At 40.2% G+C, this 26420-nt stretch overlaps 1 protein-coding gene across 1 annotated transcript in view; it reads left to right on the top strand.

Annotated features, from left to right (window-relative positions):
• The window catches only part of LOC122810136 (T-cell immunomodulatory protein-like), a gene marked incomplete at its 5' end in the record, with an annotated part of 1692898 nt that overhangs the window by 1655261 nt on the left and 11217 nt on the right, over positions 1 to 26420 (top strand). Inside the window, one exon of the mRNA XM_044081610.1 lies at positions 23376 to 23493. Within this exon, the coding sequence (XP_043937545.1) occupies positions 23376 to 23493 (118 nt within the window). The remainder of the gene's footprint in view (positions 1 to 23375; positions 23494 to 26420) is intronic.

The following is a 26420-nucleotide window of genomic DNA, read 5'->3' on the forward strand; positions in this document are numbered from 1 at the left end:
TTGTCAATACAAATGCCGTGGAACAATTAGTCAGTGACTCTTGTCCTTTATAATATGGGAGCATCTTGCTCCATCCCTTGTATATCATTATCACATGTTAGGTCTGACCATAAAGCAGTCTCTTTCGAAATAAAACTGAAACCAGAGATCCCTTCCACCCAAGGTACCTTTAGAAATTTCTTTAAGACAAACTAGATACTCCTAAGTGATACATTGGCAAGCTTAAAATCCCCACAAATCCCATTTAACTCCATTGGATGCACAGAAATGTACACCACCATGCTATACCAGAATGTAAATAGCTTGCATAGATGCAGCTCTACCCTGTATGAACAAGTGCAGGATGAACCCCAGAAACAAACCCACATGGTGGAACCATAATATTCACAAGCTTTATAATAAAAAGAAAATAATTTTGGCTAGAAGTAAGAAGAGTAATTCTGAGAATGTTAGAGCCTTTGTCACTTAAGTAAACAATTCAGGAGTGTAATAAAGTCCACCAAAGCCAGGTTTGAGGCTAAAATTGCTACCCAAGCCAAAGACCATCAAAGGTAATTTTAGTTATATTCTTAATCTTAAAAGCACAAGTCAGCAAATCACTGAGCTCATTGTGAGCGATGTTACCTACACTGAGGCTGAAGATATAGTGAACCTACTGGCCAATACATTTAGCTCTAAATTTACCACTCTCTCCACTGCGTCTGTCCTTCAAGATGTCCCTGAAACTGGCTCGCTTCCAGCTATCACACAAAACCAAGTCATAAAGGTGTTGGCAAAAGGTAAAAATACTGCATTGATGGTCCTGACAGTATCCCTGGATGCATCTTAAATAACATGAAGCATGATTTAGCCACCCACCATACAACACTGTTCAATCTCAGCCTCTATACAGGTTTTGCACCAAGTGAATGGACAACAGCTGCAGTCATTCCTCTACATACAGGCCTTCCAGAGACCCAGGCAATTACAGACCCTTAAGTCTGACCAGCCTCATACGCAAAGGCATAGAAAGATTTATCATGGAATTAATCAGTCAAGATTTAGGGAACCTCCAAACACAGGATACTTCACAAATTGGATTCTTCAAGGGCAGATCATACTTATTCAACCTGGTAGATTTTTTTTGAAAAGGTCACCAAAGCAATGGATGAAGACAAAACTGTGTACATACAGTATATCTGAACTGTTCAAAGCTTTTGACACCATTCCCTACTCAGGCACGGTAGAAAAGCTAAATAAACTGGAAATAAATCCCAGTGTCACCCACTGCATTGCCAGTTGGCTCATAGATAGGAAGCAGGTAATCAAAATAGGGAAAGTTACCTCCACATAGAGATCAGTCACTAGTGGAGTCTTGCAGGGTTCTCTGCTGGGGCCTCTCCTGTTTGGCATCTACTTTTCTGAAGTAAAAGCCAATACCAAAGGGCTCTTGCTAAGTTTGCAGATGACTGCAAGCTAGGATTAGTCATTGAATCCCAAATGACTTAGCCATCCTGCAGGAAGGATTGTCTCAAATAACTGTGCCAAAATCTTGGACTGAAACTAAATGCCGAAGTACTTCCAAGATGGATACACATTGAGTAACAGCTTAATTCTGGCTCTCCCACTGTGAAAACAGAAAATCAGCAGAGAAGGCCAGAAGACTTATGTGTTTCTGGGTAAATTTCAATAACTTGGCTAGTAAGCGCATTGCCTGGATGCCAGAAAAAAAGAAATACAGACAACCTGAAAGAAAATCAGCTACAAAAGGTGAGGAAAAATGTTGACTGGGAAAAGTTCTGCAGCTGTTCATCAAAAAGGAGTGAATGCTCCAGACATGACTCCTAGTAACCTAGAGGAAAATAAAAGACAACTGCATACAAACCTGGTTAAAATAAATGAAACACTGATGGAGTATGTCAACTCAAACAACAAAAGGATGGAAAAAATGGAAGAAGCTTTAAACAGATATTCAGATGAGGTGATAAAACTGCAAAAATCAGAGGTCAAAATGAAGAAAAGACTGGCTAAATATGAGACTGCTCAAGAAGTGATGTTTAAAAAAATAGAATTAGAGGACAGAGCACATAGGGAAAATTGAGATTTTCAGCTGTACAAGAGTAGCTGGAAGGAACAACCTGTATTAATTTTATGAAAACAGAAATATGCAACTGGACTGGTGTTCAACAGCACGAGTTTAGTTGAAAGGGCATATTGCAGGTATGTTCCAAACCTGTCTATGAGAAAGCAGCCTAGACCTTTAATGGTAATGATGCAATCCTGCCAGCAGAAGGAGTTGATACTGAAAAACTCTGGCAGAAGGACAAAGTACTTAAAGTAGGAGACAGCTGAGTGTTTGTGGAGAATGATTACTCATTGTACACCAGACAGAAGAGGAGTAAATTTATTCCACTATTCAGGGAATGTCAAGAAGCAGGCATGATATCCAAACTGCTCTACCCAGCTATCTTCAAAATATTCTTCCCTGGAGGAACAAAATAATTTTTTATGAAGTACATGCTAAGGAGGAAATACAAAAGTTTGACCAACAATAACTGAACTGTGAAATGGAAGGAAGTTTTGCTTGTTGTTGTTTTGGTAATAAAGACCACAGAGAGATGGTGCCAGTGAAACCTTCTCCAATTTATCAGTAGAAAATGCTGCAGAGAAGGAAGGGGGAGCGCAGGGGTTGACTAGAAGAATCAGGAGTACATTGGAAATGAAGTAGAGACAGGATTTGGAAGATGGAGATGAACAGGAATAAAACAGTAACTTGGAAATTGGCAAATGTGGGATTACAAAGCAATAACTGTATTTGTGAAATGTGACTTTTTTGGACTTTGTTGGACTTGTGAGGGACTGTAAAGCATATGGGCCTACTTCATGTCATTCATGTTCAGAAAAATACCTAGGGGAGAGGAAGAGAAAGGAGAAAGTTAACTGTAAATAAAACAAAATAATTCTTAATAGTACTATTTTTATGCATGTGAGTTTCTTTGCATGCTATAAAGTTTCCTCAGTTATTTTTAAGTGTAACATGGATATTTAATGTGGATACTATTGTAAACAGGTGCTTCTGTTTTTTTTTCCTTTCTCCCTTCTCCTTTTTCAGTTTTAAGAAATGTAGACACTGCAATGTAAAATAAAAAAGAAGAAAAGTGTGGTTAAAAGAGCACAACAAAAGAAAAATGAATGTGCTTATTCTCATTCTTGCTTGGAGGGGTGACTGGATTGAGTCCCTTGGCTTGATTTTCTAACAAGTATTAAGAGAAAGCAAATAAATGAAAAAAATGTTGAATATTGTAAGGCTTTTTTCTAGCAAATAAAGTTATGCTTAGTAGCAGTTCTGTACCTAGTCCTCATGTCTGAATGGAGACACTCTGATAAAGAGAAATTGGCTAGGAGATAATGTTCTCTGAAAGCATTCAGGTGTTTTCTCAGCTGGGAAAGCTATAAAGATAAAACAAAAACAGACAGCACTTAATAGAAGCGCAGACTACACCATGTGTCTTAGCATGGATAACCTTTCTTTTAAGTTAACACAAGCTTGTTTACATATTATTACCCAAGAGACACAATCTGGGTTAGGCTAGACAGAATTTACATTTCACAGGAACATGTGCTTTTAATAGAAGGTCTTAATACGCACCCAGTAACTATTTCAGGTCATGCACCAATAATAACTAAAATAAAAACACAGGATAATGAAACAAAACTGAGACACAGATGCTTTCCCACATATCTGTTGAAAAGAGAAGAATTTAAGGAATGGGTAGTGGAAATTATTCCGAAGCCATTGGAGAAGATAGAATGTTTTTCTGAAAATAGCTAGGCAGTGGGATAAAATTAAAGTGGAGTTTAAAAATAGGGTGGAAATATAATAAAGGGAGATAGGGTTAAGTAACAAGAATTATTTAGAGAGCCTGACAAATGTTAAGGTATTGGAAAGTAGGGGGAATCTCACAGAACAAAAGGAGGAGCAACTGCAGAATGCTAAACTGAAAATAAGGGATTACTTCAATAATATGCACGAGTTTAGAAATATTGCTGTTAAGCAATTGTTTTTTGATAAGTCTAGAGCACAAAAAAATTTAGCACAATGACTCTGACAACAGAAAGTAGAAGGGGCTGTCTCCAAGCTTAGGGAGCCTATAACAAGGAAAGTAACGAGATCACATAGGGGTATTGGAAGTATTTTGCAAATTCTATGACAGTCTGTGTAAAGCAGAGACGTATGGAAATGAAGAAAAGGTACAAATGGAAATGTTTATGGAAGAATTAAATATGCCAGGGTTAGAGGTAGATGAGGCTCAGTTACTAACAGTTAGTGTAGGAGGAGATGAGATAAAATGGTGATGTATAACCAATCTACAGGAATGTCCCCAGGAATAGATGGTATTCCTGTGGAAGTTTGGAAGCTAAGAGGGAAAAAAACTGATAAAGATCTGGAAGATTTTGTTTAACAGTATTTTAAGGGAAAGAGAAGTACCAACATCCTGGAAGAAAGTGGTAGTAGCTGTGATACCTAAAGAGGGTAAAGATTCATCAGATCCAGCTTCATATAGGCTCATTTCAGTACTAAACCATGATTATCAAGTGTTTGTCTATAATGGCAAAAGTGATGCCAGAATTGATAGATATGGATCAGTGTGGTTTTGTGGAGGGGAGGCAGACATTTGACAACAATAACAGAACATTGATGATCCATAGGGAAGCAAAATGTAAGAAAATGTCACTGTTGCTGGTGGACCTTGATGCAGAGAAAGCATTTGGCAGAGTAAGCTGGGACTCTGAGTAGAGCAATGGAAGCATTTGCATTCCCTGATAAAATTATAAGATTGATTAGAAAGATATATGAGGGATTGGAGGCAAAAATTAAAGTGGATGGGGTCCTCTCTGATAATTTTTACTTGAGCAGATGAACCAGGCCAGGGTGTCCTCTTTTCCTTTGTTATTCGCATTGTATTTAGAAGCATTGGCAAAGAAAATAATGGACTCAAAAATTCAAGGATAGAATTTGTATGGTAGTCAAGAAACGCTGGTTCTATTTGCAGATTATATTATTTTAGACCTGAGGAAACCAGGAAAGGACATTACAGTGTTGTGGAACATTTTGAGACAGTTTCATATCTTTTTGGGATACAAAATTAATAAAGCTAAAAGAAAGACAATAGCTGTAAATTAAGTACCCATTAGTTCAGCAATTTCCATATTTATGGAGACATGATAAAATGAAGTATTTAGGAGTATGGTGTGACAAAGGGAGATACTGCCAGCAAAGCCATCTGGAATTTTGTAAATAATTGTGTCATTTGTGAATATCAACATGATTTATATAAGATGCTTGTGTTGCAAATGTATTGGAACTGTAGTTAATGTGTATATTAAACTGGTCTGTACAGACATGTTAGAAAAGGTATTTCATAAAGTATCGAGCTTAAAGATGCATCCACAGTTTGCCCTGTTGCAATAGAACAGAAATGCACATGCCATTACTGTAACTAATAAATTCCAAACGTATAGCAATAATTAGACAACTCAACACAACTATTGGATACCACAGCAGTCAAAAAAACAGGCTTTAAATTTTATACTCTAACAGATGCTTTATTAAAAGAATAAAATGGACAGATTAAGTGCTTTCGTCCTGGATATTAGGACTTCTTCAGAATCACATTCCAACAATCCAACCATCCCTTTATAGAACCAATTCCCTTATTGATTGCTTTTCCTTAAAGGGTCTTTCAATCCAAGTGCAGCTTTACCCTTTACAAAAACATTGTGTTTAACCAATATGCCTTAAACGTATTAAGCCATAACACTTTGTTAAGCAATAAAGTAATTAACAATAAAATAATAAAATATTGTCCTATAACTGAAATGAAACCATTTAAAAACTCGACCTATTGTTAAGGACAGGTTGCAAAGAAATATGTTCATTTAAACCTGGGAATGTTGAAGCATGCAATTGAAGCTGCCGCCTCATTTCTTTTTCTTCTAGCTTAGATTTAAAATCACCTCCCCTAGGGTTCTGCTTAACATGTTTCAAGATTTCAAAACCAAAATCTTTATAAAGGGGACATTTTAAAGAATGCTTGAACAGGGAGTTATTTTCATTTTGGTTACTTATTTGATACTGATGTTCATATATTCTTTTTCAGAGACATCTCTCTGTCTTGCCACCATAATAAGCAGGGTACCCCAAACATTTTGCAAGGTAAACTACCCGTTTGGTTTGACAGTTGCCTTTCACACAACAAGGGCAGCAGGAACTGTAGTTGTAGATGAAAAGCTGAAATGTAAAGATGTTTGCCAGTAGTAACCTGTTAATTAGTTACAACCATCTTTAATGTGGAATTATTTAGATGACTTTTACTTCTCCAGAGATTGTGGATATTGACTGATACTGGTGGATTTCAATGGCAGAGGTTTGAGTGGCCTTTTATGGTTGAAATATTCTGAAATGGGTAGTTTTGTCATTATTTGTTCATACATTTTATTTCATTGCTTACTGGAAAAATATTCAAAACTACAGATTTAAAACATACTCTTGCAAGTTGTGTGATATTATACAAGGAATATAATTTAATATAATCAGGAAGGTGAATCAAAGAATACATGCATGTATGCATGGTCCTAAAAATGTATGCAAGGAGGGTCTATTGTTTGAAAACAGCCCAAAGACAAACTTAATCCGCTGCTGGCCAGATGCATTTTCTTTGACTGTGGGTTTCAATGAATGTGAATTTCAAAGGCAGACACATTTCCTGTTCATGCTGAGTCTGTTTTCATTGTGAGACTGTATTGTTTGTTTAACAAATGGTTTTCAGTATTTGTGATATAAAATTTGAAATAAACCCAAGTATCTGTAGTCATTGTAGAAGTAAAGAAGAAAATAACATGCATACTGTCAGTTTTGAACTGGGTTTATGGTAACTGGGGAGAAATACAAACTACAATGATCTCCTGCCCGTACGGCAACTGCATGGCTCAAAACAAAATGCAAAAAATAAAATTAAGCCAGAAGATCATGGCAAGCTGTATGATTTTATTAGCTTATTTTACAGCATAATAAACAGACCGGTTTCAGCTCAATTAAATCTCAGCCTTCTTCAGTGTGTTCAAAACACTGAAGAAGTCTGAAATTTAATTGAGCCGAAACTGGTCTCTGTATTATGCTGTAAAATAAGCTAATAAAATCATACAGCTTGCCATGATCTGCTGCCTTAGTTTTATTTTTTGAACTGTGGAAAGATAGCCAAGTAATGGGACACTGGGATGGCTGCTGCGGGGGGGGGGGGGTAATCATTACTGTAGAATACTGTGTGTGTGTTGTACCTTTAAGAAGCATTTCAAGGACGGGGCATGCATATAAATAGCAAGCATGTGCTAGCTTCAGTGCCATGTTGAGTGTGCAGCCAGAGAGTGAGCATGTATGAGTGTGATAGCTAGTTTGTTTATAAGTTTATCTAAGTTAAAGTTATTAAGCCTCAATCCTGATCTGTTCTACATAATAAAGCTGCTTGAACAGAACACACGAATGCTTGTCTGTTTTATCCTGACCAAACGAGCGACATGGTGTCAGAACTGGGATTCCAGAGACTGCTTTTCAGATCCACGAGATGCAGAGTTAACAGGAAAGGTGAACTAAGTGAACTGAGCACAAAAAGGGCCAGAAACAAACCAAATGTAATGAAAACTTGCACAAATGATTTATTTTAGAAAAAAGATAAAACGGAGCATTACAAGGGCACAAACCACATTATTAAACAACCGAGAGGTACAAAAAAGTTTATTAATTAAACAAAATGTTTAAAATTAAAATATTTGATAAAACAATTATCAGAAAAGCACATAAAGGGTTTGGAATTACCTCGGAATTGCAAAACGAGCATGTTTAAAGCAACATAAGTATGTTTAGAGTAAAATGAGCGCCAAGGTATAATGGGCATGAAAAAAAGATTAAATGATCAAAACTAATGTAATAAAGGGCAAAAAGGGCACATTAAGCATATATAAAGCTAGGTGACTGCATGTTTTGTGGCATAAACTACTGTTTTGCATTGATTGAAGCTATTCAGGGCACAACTAGAGTTATTTGAAGTATCTCAAAGTGTGTAAAAGTGCTTTCAGTGTGTGTTTAATTCTGTGCATTTATTCCAAAGATGTTTTTGTGTGCAAAATGCAACTATTTCATAAAGTGCAGTCAAAATACATCCATTTTGAAACGTTTCTTGTGCTGGGTATGTCTGTTTGCAAAGTGCTGCCACTACACAGTGTTTCTTGTACTGTAGAGAGTTATTTAGCAAAGTACAGCCATTTTGGGAAAGTTTCAGTGTGTACTGCTCATTTGCAAAATGCAAATACTTTGAAATCTTTTTACTCTGAGGTTCTTTTGCCCAGTTCATTCACACAGTGCAGTTATTTTGAATTGTTTCTTACACTGATAAGAGGTGATTTCTTACAGTACAGTGATTTCAAGAGTATTCTTTTGCCCGGGAGACTTATTTCACAAAGTTCAGTTATTCAGAGGCTGCTTGTGCTGTTGGGCATAGTTACAAATACTGGCATAAATTTCTGGCATATGTGCAAGTGTGCATGTTCATACAGTTAAAAGTGAACTGTTCCATTGCATTTTACTGTAATTTGTTGGCATAGCAGATGGATTTCGAAAACCGTCACCACTTATGTGTTTGATCATATTGCAGAGAATTGGAATATATTTGAGCAAGAGTATGATATTTTTATACAAGCAACTTATTCTGACAAAGATGCATGCACCAGGGCATTCATTTTGCTAAACCTAGCTGGGTCAGAGGCCATTGAAAGAGAGTGTTCATTTGTGTATACACCAACAGTATGTGAAGGAGAAGGTGAAAAGTGTCATATTAGTGTACAGGCTGAATCAAGGGAGGACCCCAAGTGTTTGAAACACAAATTCAGGGAAATGTGTAACCCCCAGACAAATGTTACATTAAAGAGGCATTTGTTTTATACACGAGATCAAAGGCCAGGAGAACCTTTTGCAGCTTATATTACTGACCTGAGAAACAAAGCTAAAATGTGCAGGTTTGGTGACTTAAAAGATGAGTTAATAAAGGACAGGCTTGTGTTTGGTATTAATACTGTTGCAGTGAGAAAGATTTTGCTTCTTGACAGTGATTTAATGCTGAGCAAAGCTGTTGAGTTTTGTCAAATCCATGAGGTTACAGAAAGGCACACAAGTGTGCTTGCAAGTGAAAAGAGCATGGTTTCAGCAGGCTTCAGAACAAATGTAGACAGCATGCAACATGTGGCTAGCAGAAGCAGGCCTAAGCACATGGCAGCTGTAATCCTTGAGAGTGTGTCAGGGTAAAACCTGTAGTTTTCCAGCACGTTCTAAGAAAAGGACATGCTCAGTGCATTACAAGAGTGAGTCAGCAAAACCCAAATAAGGCTTTATTGTTAACTGTTGCAATTGTGGTGCCAATCATGAGTGTGAAAGAGAAAAGTGCTTAGCATTTGATCAGCAATGCCACAAGTGTAAAAAATGGAATCATTTTCAAATGTTTTGCAAATCAAGTAAACCTCACACAGTTATAAAGAAAAGTCACTTAAAAAAGCAGGTTGATCATAGAGAGAGCTGCAATTCTCCTTTCTATGTAGATGGTGCATCAGTAACTGGGGGAAAAGGTTGATGCAGTAAATTTGTTGGCAAAGAACAAAGTGTTTTGTACTGTCCAGTTCAATGGTAAAACCACTGAACTCAAAGTAGACACTGGTTCAAAGTGTAATGTTATGTCAGCAGACACTTTTGCTATGTTGAGAGCTGGTGAGCAATTTAATGTGGCCAGTTGTGCGAAACTTGTTGCTTATGGAGGTAAAGAAATTCAAATCGAAGGCTCAGTAGTGCTTTCGTGTTATTTGGCTAGGAACTGCTACAGCTTATTATTCTATATAGTCCGAAGCCCTGTATAGTCATTATTGGGTCTTAGAGACAGTTTGAGAATGAATCTGCTCTCCTTTACCAAAGAAGTTCATCATATAAGCATATCTCCTAATTCCAGTTTTACTGAAGCTATATTTTCAGAGTATGCTGATTTTTTTGATGACAAGTTAGGCAAACTTCCAGTTGTGTATTCTCTGAAGTTAGACCCAGAGGTCAGTCCACTGGTCAGACCGGCAAGAATGGTTCCGATAGCTATGCAGAATAAAGTCAAAGATCAGGTGGATAAAAAGGGTGCAGCAAGGTGTAATTTGTGAAGTCACAGAACCAGCTGAATGGGTGTCATTTATGGTAGCAAGCAGCCCACAAAAAAGATTCAGATGAAATCAGAATATGTATTGACCCAAGAGATTTGAACAAAGCATTAGAGAGACCACATCATCCTATGCACACAGTTGAGGAAGTCGCAGCCCTAATGCCAAAGGCCACTGTTTTCTTTTTGTCTTGGATGCAAAAAGTTAATTTTTGCAAGTGATGCATGATTGCAAATCTTCACTACTAACTACTTTCAGTACCCCATTTGGAAGATATAGATTCCTCAGGATGCCATTTGGAATAAATTCTGCAAGTGAAGTCATTCAGCGTGCGATGGAGCAAATTTTTTCAGGTTATCCTTGTGCCATATTAGTAAATGATTTATTGGTTGGAAGCAATGGTGAAGCAGAACATGACCAAAACCTTAGAAGAGTTCTAGACCGAGCATGTGACATAAACGTGAAGCTCAATCCTCTGAAGTACAAATTCAGACTACCAGAAGGTACGTATGTAAGTCATTTATTTACTAGCATTGACTTGTGACTAGACCCGTCCAAGCAAGCAGCCATTCTTGAGATGCCAACACCAGATAATGTTTAAGCTCTACAATCTTTTCTTGGTATGTTCAACTATTTAGGCAAGCTTATACCAGACTTCAGTGAGTTGACAGCACCTTTGAGAGAGCTGATGTGCAAAAATGTAGCATGGTCTTGGTTGGAACAGCACCAGAGAGAATTTGAAGACCTTAAGCAGAAAATTGCGACCCCCACCTACATTAAGAAACTGTGATTTCAATAAACCAGTAACTGTTTCCTGTGATGCTTCAAAATTTGATCTTGGTGCAGTTATTCTTCAAGAGGGCAGACAGTAGCCTATGCATCTAGATCTCTTACCCAAATTGAAATGCAGTATGCTCAAAATGATAAAGAACTTTTGGCAATAGTATTTGCATGTTCAAAGTTTCATGATTATGTCTCTGGTCGAGCTATTCAGATTGAAACTGATCACCAACCTCTAGTTACTATTTTAAAGAAGCCTATGCATTCAGCTCCATCAAAATTACAAAGAGTGATGCTCAGATTACAAAATTACAACTTCAAAATGGTCTATATAAAAGGCAAACTTCTTTATTTGGCTGATACCTTATCCAGATCACCCAGAAATACAACGGAACACTTAATGCAGAGAATTTTGACTTTGATGTCATAGAAGTGCATCGTTTTTCTACCATGAGACTTGATGAGCTGACAGATCATACAAAGATTGATCCAAGTTTGCAAAAGCTCAATCACTACATTAATGTTGGATGCCTGTCAAAAGCAATTTAGTGTACCACTTGAAGTGCAAACTTATTTTCCTTACAGAGATCACAGGATCATAGGAAATTACTAGGCTATTGGCCCTGAGGCCCTTACAAGCCTAGCCAAGAATTTATCCCATGTTCCAATAAGTCAGTACCTTATGCCACTGTCCAGCAGGGACATAGGTGGAATCCCAGAAGTGTATTTTCTGTTCCCCATCCAGTTATCCAAGTTGCATTTAAAAAGGTTGAGATGTTGATGGAAGATGGCATTATTTTCAAAGGTCCAAAGATTGTTGCTCCAGCTTCCTTGCAACATGAATACATCCAGATTTTGCATCATGGTCACTCAGGTTCCAAATCTACCAAAAGAAGGGCGAGAGGACTTAGTATTTTGGCCTACAGTAGCAAAAGACATTGATAAAGTACTTTCTTCTTGTTCAATATGCAGTAGTTTAATGCATTTGTAAACAGAACCACTTCAGCTAAGTCAAGTTCCAGAACTACCTTGGTTAACAGTAGCCACTGATATATTCGAGTGGAACAAGCAGCATTACTTAGTGTTGGTAGACTCTTATTCAAACTGGTTTGAGATTGATTTACTACCTAATCTAACGTCCACTGCTGTTATCACTAAGTTAAAACATCATTTCTCAGTATGTGGTAGTCCACACAAAGTTATTTCTGGCAATGGTACCCAATTTACCAGTTAGTTGTTTCAAAAATTAGCAAAAGAATGGGACTTTGTACATGTTGTTAGTAGTTCAGAATACCCGCAGTCAAAGGAACTAGCTGAACATGATGCAGTACAGAGTGCAAAGCAATTACTAGAGAAGTCAAAGCATGATAATACTGATGTCTTTTTGAATTTACTCCATCTCAGAAACATACCCTGTGATGATGTACTTAGCTTGCCTGCTCAGAGACTTCTATCTAGTTAAATCAGAACATTACCTATCAGTTCCAGTTTGTTGAGGCCGAAAGTAAAGAACAACAGAACAATTGGAGCCCAACTAATCAAAAAGCGTCCTTTCCAGAAGTCCAGCTGTGATAAATCGAGCAGAGTTCTTTGTCCATTGAAAGAAGGAGAGACCATGAGGATACAAACACTGAATGTTTCGACCGGATTATTCAAGTAACAGGTATATGTGCCCAGCCGAGATACTACTTCGTAGAATCTGAGGGTGTGGAGTACAGGAGAAATTGCAGACATCTTCTTCCTGTATCAGAATGAATTTTGCAGCATCGTTCCTGTGATACAGACTTTTGATCTCAGAGCAATCGAGACAATGTTCCTGTTGCAGAAAGTGTCTTCACTTCTACTTCCATTCCTGATGTCCCCAAAGTTGAACATTCAGCAGAGACCGTCCCAGTTGCTAGACCCAGTTCTAATTTCTATGTCACAAGATTTAGTTGTATTTCTAGACCTAGTGTGAAATGCACAGCAACCTGGACATAATTGTCTATATGTACTTAGTTCTGTGTAATTGTATGACAAAGAATTATTTGTATCAATTGCATGTTAATTAATGTCGTCAATAATGCATGATCCATTTCTCAAAGAAAGAGGATGTAGAGTAGTGTATGTGTGTTGTACCTTTAAGAAGCATTTCCAGGACAGCACATGCTAGCTTCAGTGCCATTTTGAGAGTGCAGTCAGAAAGTGAACATGCATGTGTGATAGCTAGTTTGTTTATAGGTTTATCAAAGTTAAAGTTATTAAGCCTCAATCCTAATGTGTTTGTACATAATAAAGCTGCTTGAACAGAACCCACGAATGCTCATCTCATTTATCCTGACCAAACGAGTGACAGTTACCTGCCTAGAACCCCATTTGACCAAGATCCAGCTCTGAATAGTAGTACTGTTAGGAGAAGGGTTTTTGGTAAGGTGGTATGTCTGGCCAGGGTTAGGGTTAGCACACATGAGTAAGGTGGACAATTGTAATTAATGCTGAGAATGAAGGAGGAGTAGAATTGTTCAAAATCTAGCGTACGTTTCTATCCATGTATTTATTAAAACTTTTTCTGTGTGTTTCGCTTCCTGTTCTTGGTCGTGTTTTAGTGATGTTTACCTTTCACGTACTTTTAAAGTGCATTAGCGTTACTCTCAAACTGTTAACGTGATAGCATAGCCTGACTGCTGTAACATTCCGACAGATGCTGGTCTTTTTTTTTTTAGTTCCATTTATGTGGGAAGCATCAAACAAAACAAAGCAATCTATATGTTGCTTTCCTTGTGAAAACAAATACTGTAAAATAGTCACCTGTTTCACTGCAAAGCTTGGAATTAAGTGCAGTTCCAACCGCAATACATCACAGTACAGGAACTGTCGATTTACAGAAAACACTAAATCTTGTATAACACTATCTCTTGGTATTCTGGAGCTGCAGTTGTGCAAGGTCCAGCATTCTAGAACATCACCTTTATGATTATAGCTCTTATTTCATTAATGATTAGTAACACATAGTAGTAAGCAGGTTACTTGTCTTCATGGGTTAATTTCCCTGACAGCTAAAAAGCAACACCTAGCAACTTTGACATGTGGGCTGCACACTTCATATTCTGCAGCTCTGTATAACCTCCTCTGAAGCTGTATCATACTGTACAAAAGGGACCAGTCATAAGAGAATGTAACTGTTGAAGTGGGTACATTTACTCCCCCCCACTTCAAGCCCAGTTGCTAGTACACTTCCTTGTTTTTATGTTCCATTACTGTCTTCCATATTGTTAGTCAGTGACTAGCCTTGAATGTGAGTAAAGGTAGCCATCTGCTGCTTCTGCAAAATTAATAAATGTGGGTCATTCTACTTTATCAACATGGGACAAATTAGCCTAATTGGTAACAACCAAATAAGTATTGATTTGCCTCCTGTTAATAATTCTAAATTAAGCCAACTGGATTTTGAACTTGAATTTGGAAGGTTCACAGTAAATTTTGCCTGATAAGTGGTTGATTTCATTAAACAAAAAAATAATTTTATCTAAACACATGTATTAGAGTGGAGATATGTCATAGAGCAGTTATTTGTTTGAGCACCTCAGATGAGTGAGATTTTTCTCCATATTTAATACCACTGCACTCTCCCTCCTTAAACATCCCCTACTTCTCATACCTTAATCTACTTTCTACCGTTAACTCACTCTGCTCACTAGCTCTCTCTAATCTTCCTTGACTACTCTTTCTACTGTCTTCTAAAATCTATTAAGCAAATCGCCTCAGAGAAACATTCTATTGTAATTGTCTTGCCTTCATGCAACTACATTATGATAAAACTGGGTTTTTGTAACCACTTACCCCAAAAACTATATTCATCTTAATGACATATTTCCTTTTATACGTCTTGAAATAGTTTTGCTGTACTCCTGATTACTGACACTGAATAACATTGTATTGCTACTTAATGCCTTGTAATAGTCCTGCAACATTGCTGTTTAATGCTAATTTATAATGAAAATTGTATAATATGTTTGAGCTTTTCTCCCCGGGCCTCCGCTGAAAAATGGCTCTTCAGCTCAGTCGGGCAATCCCAGTCAACAAATGTAAAATAAATAAATTTCACTTTAACTACATCGTTTATAGATTGTATTATAGGATGTTAAGTTGTCAATCTCGCCTTCATTCTTGCTGGATGGGTTCGGAGCCGATCCTCGGCTCCGACTCGGCACTTGCTTTAGCTCGAGAACTCCTTTTACCAGCTCGAGGCAGCCCTATATCCCATGATGCAAGGCGGAACTACCTCAGATCTCGTTTGCCGCTTAGCGAAAGAGGTCTCCTTTGCCAGCTGAGGTAAGTTTTTTCTTGGTAAAATAAGAAAAAGTGTAGTCAGGGGTTTATTTTTTCCCTTTAGTGTTAGTTTAGTCTGTACTTAGTTACAGCCCACCCTATTCCCTTCCTTTCAAACTTTTTATAAAAAAATTTCAGTTTAAAGTTTTTAGTCAGGCCTAGTTCTCCAAGTTATTCCCTTCCTGTGTGTCTGTGTAAGGGATTAATTGGTGTGTTTGTTGGGACTGTTTGTGTTTCTCCCTTCTAGGATGTCAAAAGAAGGCAAGGTCTCAGGCTTCAAGAAGTGTGACCAGTGCTGTCAGAAAATGTCTCTGACAGACGGTCACACTTCTTGTGTTTATTGCCTGGGGCCTTTGCACCTGCAGGACTCCTGTGCGTTGTGTCATGCTTTTAGCCAGAGAATCCTGCAGGAAAGGAGGAACAAATTAATCCTCCGAGGTTTACTTAAACCTGAAGGTTCTCCTCCTAAGTCAGGGTCAGGAAAACCTCTTAAGCCACCGAAGGTTCAGGCTACTGTGTCCAAGCCTCCTCCGGTGGCTCCGGCTCCGTCGGAGCCGATATCGGCTCCGGCTGGAGTCGATACTTCTTCTGTTCGAGTAGTGGGTTCGGTGCCGGCCGGCTCTGATACCCTGACTACTGTGGCCTTGCCGGCTCCGGCTGGAGCCGATGCTGTATCCAGCATCGGAGCCGAGAAATCCTCGGCTCCATCTGGAGTTCTAGGGACTTCGGCTCCGATGGCTTCGACCCGTAAGAGATCTCGGTCCCCCTCTATTATGAGTATCCATTCGGCTCCGGGATCTCCTCTTTTGTCGGAGCGGAGCCATCGGAGCCGATCTTCGAGATCTTCCAGGCTGTCTGACCACGATTTGGAGAGGGTGGTAAGCAGGCTGTTGAAGTCTCAGGCACTGGCCCAAATGCTCCATAGCCCGTCTCAACAGACTTCGGCTATAGCCCCAATTCTTGAGATTCCTCCTCCGACTCCACACCAGAGTTCGGAGCCGGAGCTTCTTGGGACAGCGACTGTTTCGATGCCGGAGCCGATACATCTTTTGGCTCCGTCGTCTTCGGCTCCGATCTCCTCCTTGAGACCTTCCTTGGAGGGATCCGGTCGTCGGGTTTCCACTGTCGGCTCCGAGGGGGCTAGTGGCATCGGACCCTTGTCCGACCCGGCTCTCCCTCTCGGGGCTTCGGCTTTGGTAAGCTCGGCGCCGACATCGGCCTCGGAGCCTTCTCTCTCCTTGGAGCCGACCATTCCTGTTTCTTCGGAGCGGGTGTGTTCCGGTCTCCCGGGGAGAGGAGCCTTTGAGGTGATGAGGAGTGTCCTGGCCTCTGAGCCTGGTCAACGGTCTATCCCTCTAGCTCCTCCCTCATCAGTGCCTGCAGATGCCTCTTGCCAGCCTCTTGCTCTCAGGCCCAGGGATCCATCGCCCCAGGTTTCCCCACTGGGAATTTCCTCCTCTTCCGAGGTTTCTCCTGACCCTGCAGGGGAACCCCTCGGAAAAGGACGTGTAAGAGGAAACACACAGACTCCCTGAGTCTACTACATCTGATACCGACTTAGATGAGTCGGAGGGTTCCCACGGTCCCCTCTGAGGATGTCTCCTTTTCAGACATCCTTGAGCTCCTCAAACAGAGGGGGAATTGGCCCTCCATTGACCCCTCCGAGGATGAGTCGGTATACCTGGAGGCTTTTGGATCCCGACCCTCCACCTCCTGGGTGTCTCCGCCTCTCGACCCACTCATGCAGGGAGTGGTTCCGAAGGCGTGGCTCCAGATTCTGTGGAACCTGTCCCTAGGAGACCATCCAAGTTCATCACGGCCCCTTCGGATAAACAGTTCCTGTCCAAAGGTGTCTCTGTGGATGCTATGGTGGTAGCGGCGGCCACTAAGAAGGAACTGGCGGATCCTTCAGTACCTGTCCATCCTCCTAATAAGGATTCTAGGACCATGGACAGGTATGGAAAGCGGATGTTTTCTTCAGCGACCTTTGCTATCGTTAAGCTGAATTATCTTTGTCACTTCACCAGGCTTCAACGAGATATTCTCAAGGAACTGGGAGAAGTAGTCCAGGATCCTTCTGCTGCTGGGGCTCAGGAAAAGATTGCCTCTCAGCTTGCTATCCTGAATTCCATATCTAACTCCTCCATGCGGCTCATATCTTATGTGGCCGATGGAGCGAGCAGGGCCGCAGGCACAGGTGTTGCTCTTAGACGCCAAGCCTGGATGCGGCTGTGTAATTTTATGGACCTTTAAGGCGTCCTTCACCAACACCCCTTTGACGGTTCGGCTTTGTTCGGACCTCAGGTGAAGGATACTTTGACCAGATGTGAGCAGGACGGTAAAACTCTTTCTGCCGTTGGAGTCCAGTTTTCCACTCCTTCTAGACCTTATCCCAAGGGTCAGAAGGGGGGGAAGATGTGGTTCCGAAAAGCCCAAGGAGCTACACCGGACACACGTGGTCAGTTTACCCCAGAGGCAGAGGGGGTAACAATAATAGGCCGCCCTAGAGGCAGGGGGTCCTCAGAACCAGGGCAACAGGGAGTCTCTTCCTGAGAAGCCCTTTCAGCATCCCTGAGGTGTTGCCCGACTGTCCACCCTTGGAGGCAGTCGGGTAAGAATTTCACTGTACCCAGTAGCCTGGCAATCCCTATCCCAAGAGAAGTGGGTACAGTCGATCATATCCGAGGGTTACAAAATCCCCTTCGAAAGGTTTCCCCGTACCTCTACAATCCCTTCCAGACATCTCACCCGGTCAAAGGGATTTGGCAAGACAGGAGGTTTCAAAACTCCTGGAAAAAAGAGCCATCCAGACAGTGCCGGCAGACCAAGTAGGATCCGGCTTCTACTCAAGATTCTTTTGGTCCCCAAAGGACGGGAGATTGGAGACCGATACTAGACCTAAGCAGACTAAACAAGTCTGTCAAGAAGGCAAGATTCGGATGGTCACGCTGCAATCCATTCTGCCCTTTCTGGGCAAGGACAACTGGATGTGCTCTATAGACCTTCAGGATGCGTACTATCACATAAAGATTCACAGACGCTCCAGAAGGTTTCTCCGTTTCGGCTGGGAGCCAGTCATTACCAATTCAGAGCACTGCCCTTTGGCCTCACTTCAGCCCCCAGAGTGTTCACCAAATGCATGGCAGTGGTCACAGCTCACCTGAGACGTCGAGGATTCCAGGTGTTTCCTTATTTGGACGACTGGCTCCTCTCCGCCACCACCAAGCATCAGCTTCTTCGGTCCAGAGACTACACCCTACAGCTTTGCAAGAAACTGGGAATTTCGGTAAATTTCGAAAAATCCTCTCTGCTGCCTTGCCAATCTATCACCTTTATAGGCGCAGAGTTAAATACCGTCAAAATGTTAGCCAGGCTAACAGATCAAAGGATTCTGGACATCCAGAAATTTGTTCAGCTTCTGTTACTAAGCAACAAGATCAAAGCCAGGTTTGTCTTGAAAGTTCTAGGCCTAATGGCTGCGGCCATTGTTCTTCTTCCACTGGCTCGCTTCCACATGCGTCTCCTGCAGTGGATGTTATTCACGCAGTGGTCGTACCACGATCTGCCTATGAGACACGAAATCTTGGTAACACAGTCGTGCAGGGCTCATCTACGATGGTGGATATCTTCCCCGCTTCTTCATCAGGGCCGACCCTTTGTTCCCCCTCCTCCAGTTGCCACAGTCACCACGGATGCCTCCCTGATTGGGTGGGGGGGGCATTATCAGGGCAGTATGGTCCATGGGACGTGACAACCCATAGAATATCATCTCCACATAAATGTCCTGGAGATGAGAGCAGTGCTTTTAACGTTGCAAGCCCTTGACGACTTTCTTCCCACGGGGACTATTGCAGTACAGACGGACAACATGTCCGTGGTCTGGTACATCAGCAAACAGGGCGGTACCAGGTCCTATCCCTTATGTCGAGAAGCTCTCAGACTTTGGCAATGGGCGATCTCTTCTCAGCGGTTTCTGATAGCAACGCACATCCCCGGCAGGTCCAACCTATTGGCGGACAGGCTAAGCAGATCTATTCTGATGCCTCACGAGTGGTCTCTCAATCAATCTGTAGTAGATCAGATTTTTCTGAAGTGGGGCACTCCTTGTTGCGATCTTTTTTCGCTACCCCTCAAAACAGCAAGTGCCCAGATTACTTCACACTATTTCCCCTTCCAGGCCAACCCTTGAGAGACTCTCTAACCCAGGATTGGCCTCGGGGACTTCTTTATGCTTTTCCTCCCTTTCCATTGATTCCACAAGTCATTCAGAAAGCCACCGTTTTGAGAGCCAAATTGATCCTCATTGCTCTATATTGGCCTCGACAAATTTGGTTTCCGTCTCTACATCGTCATCTTCTGGTGCAGCCCTGGCATCTGGACCCAGTTCCGGATCTTTTGATCCACCAGTCGGGTCAGCAGCACCGGGCCATTCATTCTCTCAACCTCACTGCTTGGTTGCTCCACTTCCTTCCCTAGCCAGGCTACCAATGATTTCTGACTCAGTCAGAGACATTTTAGTGTCCTCTTTAAAGTCGTCCACTAGAACTATTTATGCTAGCAAGTGGCGACGTTTTTCAATTTGGGCAAACGCCAGAAAAATTGATCCTTTTACCGCTCCTGTACATTCTGTTTTGGATTTCCTGGCGGAGGTTTTTCATTCAGGATCCTCGTCATCTACAGTCAAAGTACAACTGGCTGCTATTTCCAAGTATCATGTTGGCTTGCATGACAATAACATCATGTCTCATAGGCTATGCAAGGCCTTTTTGAGAGGAGTTTTTCTCCTAAAACCGCCTGTGAAACATCCTCCTCCGCAATGGGATCTAAACTTAATGTTGGCATCCCTAATTCTACCTCCTTTCGAACCGTCTGCTACGTGTTCTTTAAAGTTATTGACGTGGAAAACTATATTTTTACTGGCTGTTACTTCTGCAAGAAGAGTTTCTGAGATTCAGGCCCTCTGTATTCGTTCACCTTATCTGGTTTTTCATAAGGATAGGGTTTCACTAAGAACTAACCCTTCCTTTCTTCCCAAGGTTGTATCTCAAACCAATATTAACCAATCTATTGATCTACCAGTTTTCTTTCCTAACTATTCTGACAGAGCTGAACAAAAGCTGCATTTTTTGGATGTTCATCGTCAGCTCAGGTACTACTTGCATAGGACTAAACAAATTAGAAAATCAGACCAATTGTTTGTCTCCTATGCAGAAAACAGGTCAGGTCTTCCAGTTTCTAAAGTGACCTTATCTAGATGGTTGACTTCCACCATTTCCTATGTGTACTGTCTAAGGGGCAAACAACTATCTTCTAAGCCAAAAGCACATTCCACCAGGAGTCTATCCACTTCTGTAGCCTTTCAGGATAGACTTCCCATTGACACTATTTGTGCAGCAGCTACTTGGGCCACGCCTCATACCTTTGTGTCTCATTACAAGTTGGATTTGGCCTCCAGAGATAGGGCCAGTTTTGGTTCCACAGTTCTCAAGAGTCTGTTCCATTGAGCCACCCAGGATACAGGTGCTAGGGACGCGGTCCCATCCAGCAAGAATGAAGGCGAGATTGACAACTTAACATTTAGAAGTTATGTACCTACCATAACGTTCCATGTTAGTTGTCTTCTCTCGCCTTCTTTCTTGCGTCCCTCCCTCCTTCCCCCTGGCCTGGACAGATCTTGGAGAGTTCCTATTAGATTGCTTCCTCTGGAGCATTGTTATGAGGACTTCTTTTAGAAACCATGGTTCCTAATTATGTTAGGATAGTCTTTAGCAGGGTCAGTTAGCTGCCAAATGAGATCTGAGGTAGTTCCGCCTTGCATCATGGGATATAGGGCTGCCTCGAGCTGGTAAAAGGAGTTCTCGAGCTAAAGCAAGTGCCGAGTCGGAGCCGAGGATCGGCTCCGAACCCATCCAGCAAGAAAGAAGGCGAGAGAAGACAACTAACATGGAACGTTATGGTAGGTACATAACTTCTAATTCAGGTCTATAAGCTGTCATCAGTTTGACTGTTTTATTTGGAGGCAGAGACTATGCCAGAAACATATGTGAGGAATAAACACAAACTTATTGCAAACTCATAGAGCACTTCCCTAAGCACATTCCCGTGTACCCTACAAGTTTGTTTTATAGGTTCATAGGTTTATACTAGGCTATCTGCCCTAAGGCATTTATAAGCCTAGCCCAAATTTTTGTGGCTTACGCCACCCCTTATATGAAAAAATACTGTGCCCATTAGTTTGGTGTGCCTCTGTCCAGCAGTGACACAGAGATGATTCCCGGGGTAAACCTAAGATCTCCCATCCACAGGTCAAGATGCAGTTTGTAACCTTTGTATCCACTAACACTAAAGTACTGATGAATAATTTAGCATTTTATCTAAGCTTTTACTGAAGATAACGTGTGTTGCATTTTTCAGTGCACCCCTTTCTTAATTGTATTTTACCTCATTTAAAAACATAAAAGATTAGCTGAGCGTAATTTTCTACTTTTGAAACCTCTTTGAGTGGTGTCAATTGAACATAATATAGTCTGTAATCAGTTCTGTAATTATTCCCTAAAGTACCTTCATAATTACAAAAATTTGTCTAATCAGCCTTCAGTTTTGTACTTTGAGTTGTTTTCTTGTTTGTATATTGGAATTACATTTACCAAATTTTGGTTTCATTGGCTCCTGGCAAGGCTAGCTATATGAAGTGGGATCGGTGGCTGAACAGAATGCTTTATTTTATTACATTTTGATGCATCTCCACAAAACAACAAAATAACCAAAGCACAAAAAAATCACCTGAAGGAAATGCCAACAAGAAAGTAGTTTAATAAAATAGATAAGTGCTTAAATATGTATACTTGTGTGTGAGTATATTGTTAATAAAGAATTGTTAAAACAAATAATATTTCATCAAAATTTTAAATCTAACTTGCTCTTTGATATCCATATGCATTCACGAATCAGTAAATCAATAGAAAAAAGAAAAACATTTTTTTTCAGTTTATTAAACAAAAAAAGTACCACTAACTTGCAGCCTTAATTTGCCTATATTAGTGGTATTAGGGAAAGGTTGTTTGGTACACTAATGAGTAAGGTTGGGTTTAGGGGCAGGGGTTAGAGTAGGCACACATGAGTACTGGTGGGCGGGGGGGTGGGGGGTTGGGACTTTCAAATTAATGTAGACAGACATAAAAATATTTCACTTTACCATAAATAATACAGATGCAATATATATTCATACCCACAAAGAATGCAGAAACAACATTTGTGAGATAAAATATGGAAAAAAAACAATGTACTTAAAGTAGTTAAAACTGGAGTTTTGTCTGTACACGTGTAACACCACACCATGTTCAGTAACAGCAAAAAAAAAAAAAAAAAACTGGTATAACAGGAACATGAATTATAAAGAACGTTTTTATCAGGGAACAAACCCCACTGTACTACACAACTCATTCTAAGGTTACTTAACATTCAGGTTAAGAGAAGATTTCCTTACTCCTGAGGTTCAGCATCCTTGCAGATAATATTGTGCGAAGCTTCAGAGTTAATGTACATCAGATTTCTTGTTGAGATATAAAGTTACACAATTGTGTGCTGTTGAATGAACCACGTCATGCTTCAATAAGTATTTGAATACTTTAAGTGGCAAACTTCATTGTTACTGTACATCAGAGTTGTTACTGAAACAAAAAAGTGCACAATTAATATCCTCCTCCTTCCATTAACATTTAAATATTTTGTATGCTTACAGTGTAATTGGAATGGAGAGTGCACTTAGGAACTGCAGAGGAAGGCAGTGGGCAGACATATCCACCTGTATTTTCCTGCAACACAGTTTTAGTATTTAGCACTGATTTCAATAATCTTATCTTCAAATAAATTTTTAAGTATACCTGTTATGTGTTACATAGTTCATCTGTGCCGAATTGTACTGCTACCCTACTGAATGTTTTATACACTGTATTATACTTTCCATGCACCACATAACCTGTTAAATATTTCTTATCTGATCAACAGTCAGTCTGTTAATTCAAGAACGTTTTTTTTTCTAATGACGTTTCTCTTCATTTTTTTCTTAGCTGGAGTGCCAAGTTATATCTGACACCAAGTAATATAGTGCTGCTAACAGCTATAGCCCTAATTGGAGTCTGTATTTTCATCTTGGCTATAATTGGCATATTACACTGGCAGGAGAAGGTAAGCTTTAACAAGTTACAGTATGCTTTGACATTGCTGATGCTATAATATTTTTTTCCAATTAAGAGATAATATGCATTGCAATTTCTCTGTACTTAAGGGCATGCCATTATAAAATAGCACTTTTTACTTTTAGTAAGAAGTAAACGAATAAAAAATTCTTATTAGAGAATTAGTTTCTGCTTTTATTATTTTACAAATTTTACTTCATAAAATGCTTTTTAAATAAGTATGCCGATAGGATGATGCTAATTTCCTCAAAATATTGACGCTGAATGCAGTAAATTCTAGTTATACTAGGAAACTGTGCCCTTGTGTACCCTTATACAGTGAAGTCAAAGGATTGCCAGCACAAATGTCTTTTTTTCTCAGCTTTAATTTTCTAACAGTGTGGTCTCTGCTGTGTCATGGGAAAGCCAGTAATAACTTTCAAATCAAGTTATTCTTATTATGTGTTGCAGTGGAGGGAGCTAATAGTTTGTGTAGAGAAAAAAACCTGATTACTAAACATTTCACAGGTTTTAAGCTACTGATATCAGATCTATAAGAACACTTTTTTTGATTTGTGCTAAGTTAGATAGAAAAATGGATGTGGCATTTTCTGGATTCAGGGTCTGCAGAGGGGACAGGGATAACAGTTGAGATGTGAAATGTTATAGTGTACTTTGACGTGAGGATAACTTGCATTGTACTGTAAGAACGGAATCAAGATAAGGAGGGGCAGACTGAAATATGGAGGTTTGAGGCTGAAGGAAGACACAGACATTTTAGGATGTGTGGGCAGGGTGTACCAAGTTCCAGATGCTAAAGAAGAAAAATGATGGTGCAAAAGTAGGATTAGTAGATTTGAAAGGAGTCTGGAGAACATAGTGCTAATTTCACTGGAGATGGACAATAGTACAGTCCAAGAGCAACAAAGGTCTGTAAGTATGGTATGCCCACATTTCAGTAAGCCAATTGACAGTGTCACTCACTGGATAGGAAATTGGCTGACCAGAGAGGCAGGCAGTGGTACCCATTAGTCGGTTATTTAGAAAAAAAAAACGGTATCCAGTGAGATATCTTAGGCTTTGCAGTTAAAACCATTCTTGTTTGGCTCATCAGAGTAGGAATTCGTACTGTTGTTGGAGAACAAGATCCACTTGTTTACTGATGGCATGTCCTCACAGTTATTCATTAAGTGGACTTGTCCTGTGCCCTGGCATTTGCATGTCAATAGCTATCCTCCCATATTTGACAGCAACACCGCCACGCATTGCAGAGCAGGGGAAGGATCGGACAATTCTTTCTGTACGTTCAGGATTATTCTACTGACGGATGTATTTACAAGCCCTGTGGTAACTCCTGTAGTGACGCTTTCAGAAACAATACTTATATTTTGGCTTGCTAGCAGTAGAAGACTTTTTGATTCCTATATTTCATCTTTTTGTACAGTGGCTTGCTTATTGCATAATAGAAAATTGCATTGTTTTCTTGTGACCATGCTGTGAACTTTGTTTTCAGTGAGATTATGTATGAAAAGTTAATGATACATTATTTCTGATGAGTAAAATATATCCCACAGGTTTGTGCTATAAATATTTCAGTGCTTAACATTAGTTTAGAAGGCATAGTTGGGTAAATTTGGCTGGTTACCAGGCTTGGATTAATTAATTAATTAATTAATTAATTAATTAATTAATTAATGTACTTTTGTGGTCCACAGGATCAGCACAATGGCTCCTCTTCCTTTACCCAGTTGACCAATTCCTTTTTCAGGATGAGGGCCTTCCTTATTTTCCCCAGTGGAGGCAAGAGTTAGATGTTGCAGAGAGGGTCTATATTCAGGTCCTGTGGACTGTCCTCACCCTAACCCCGAGGCAGTCTAGCAAGCAGCACTGTAGCTGTCTTGGGAAGTACATGCTGAACCTCATTACCAAGTGGTTAACCTCTTGCAGTGTGAGCGTGCTAAACTCTTCATGCTATGGCAGTATACGTGCATTCCTGCGGGTATTACAAATGGAGTGAGCCAGGCTGTCTCCTTCCCCTGCAGTAGGGGATGAGCCAGCCTCAGACTCTAAATCCTAGCTCCCACAACCCAGTAACTTGAGTGCCTGTACCGATGGTGGTTATCTGAAGTGCAGTCATGGATTTATCTCTCTACATCTCTAGGCACATCAGTGCTTGAAGTTGTTTAAGGAAGTGATGCATTCTAAACCGAAGTTTGGAGATTCTGACAAGATCTGTGCACTTGGTTAATATAGAGTTCTTGTGTGAATTCTGAAGGTTAGTTTTAGAATAATTCTCTGACCTTAGAGATCTTAAATTCTGTATGTCAGTATTTATCGAGTCAGCTTCAAGGCTGTATCTGCTTTTATATTTTTAAATTTTGACTTTCAGAGCAACCAAGGCTGAAAAAAAAGTTTGTTTCTGTCTGAAAGTCTGTTGTGGATAAGATTCTATTATCTGTTAAAAAAGAGAATGCCGTTGGTTTGAAACTGGTGGTAAAGCAAGCTGCTTTGAATGATGCCAGCTTTCTAAAAATGCAGAAGAAATCAATTGGTATTGAATCTCTTGTCAACACCTGTATGCTTTCCTTAATGCTTGCAGTGAGATCTTATCCCAAGGTCATGTCATGTTAAATGGAGTCCAGCTTGACCAGCAGACCATTTCCTTGAAGTTAAATCAATCAATCAGTAAATAAATAGTAAGTTAGAAGATCTCTGTGAAATAGGGACAAAACCCACACCCCTAGGCAAAGGGTTTTTTTCCCCCATGATCCCATTACTTAATGTAACATTGTCCAAGGTCCACAGTCTTGGGAGAAATTTATAAGTCTATCAGTTGATTAAGACTAGGTGGGCGTACTGTACTTATCCCTATCCCAGAATAATGCCTTCTTTTGAACCTGATTATGAATATATTTGTACAGCTGTATTTTAATGTGA

The sequence above is a fragment of the Protopterus annectens genome, chromosome 8.part1 (assembly GCF_019279795.1).
Source record: "Protopterus annectens isolate FY-2018-M chromosome 8.part1, PAN1.0, whole genome shotgun sequence".
NCBI classification, from domain to species: domain Eukaryota; kingdom Metazoa; phylum Chordata; order Ceratodontiformes; family Protopteridae; genus Protopterus; species Protopterus annectens.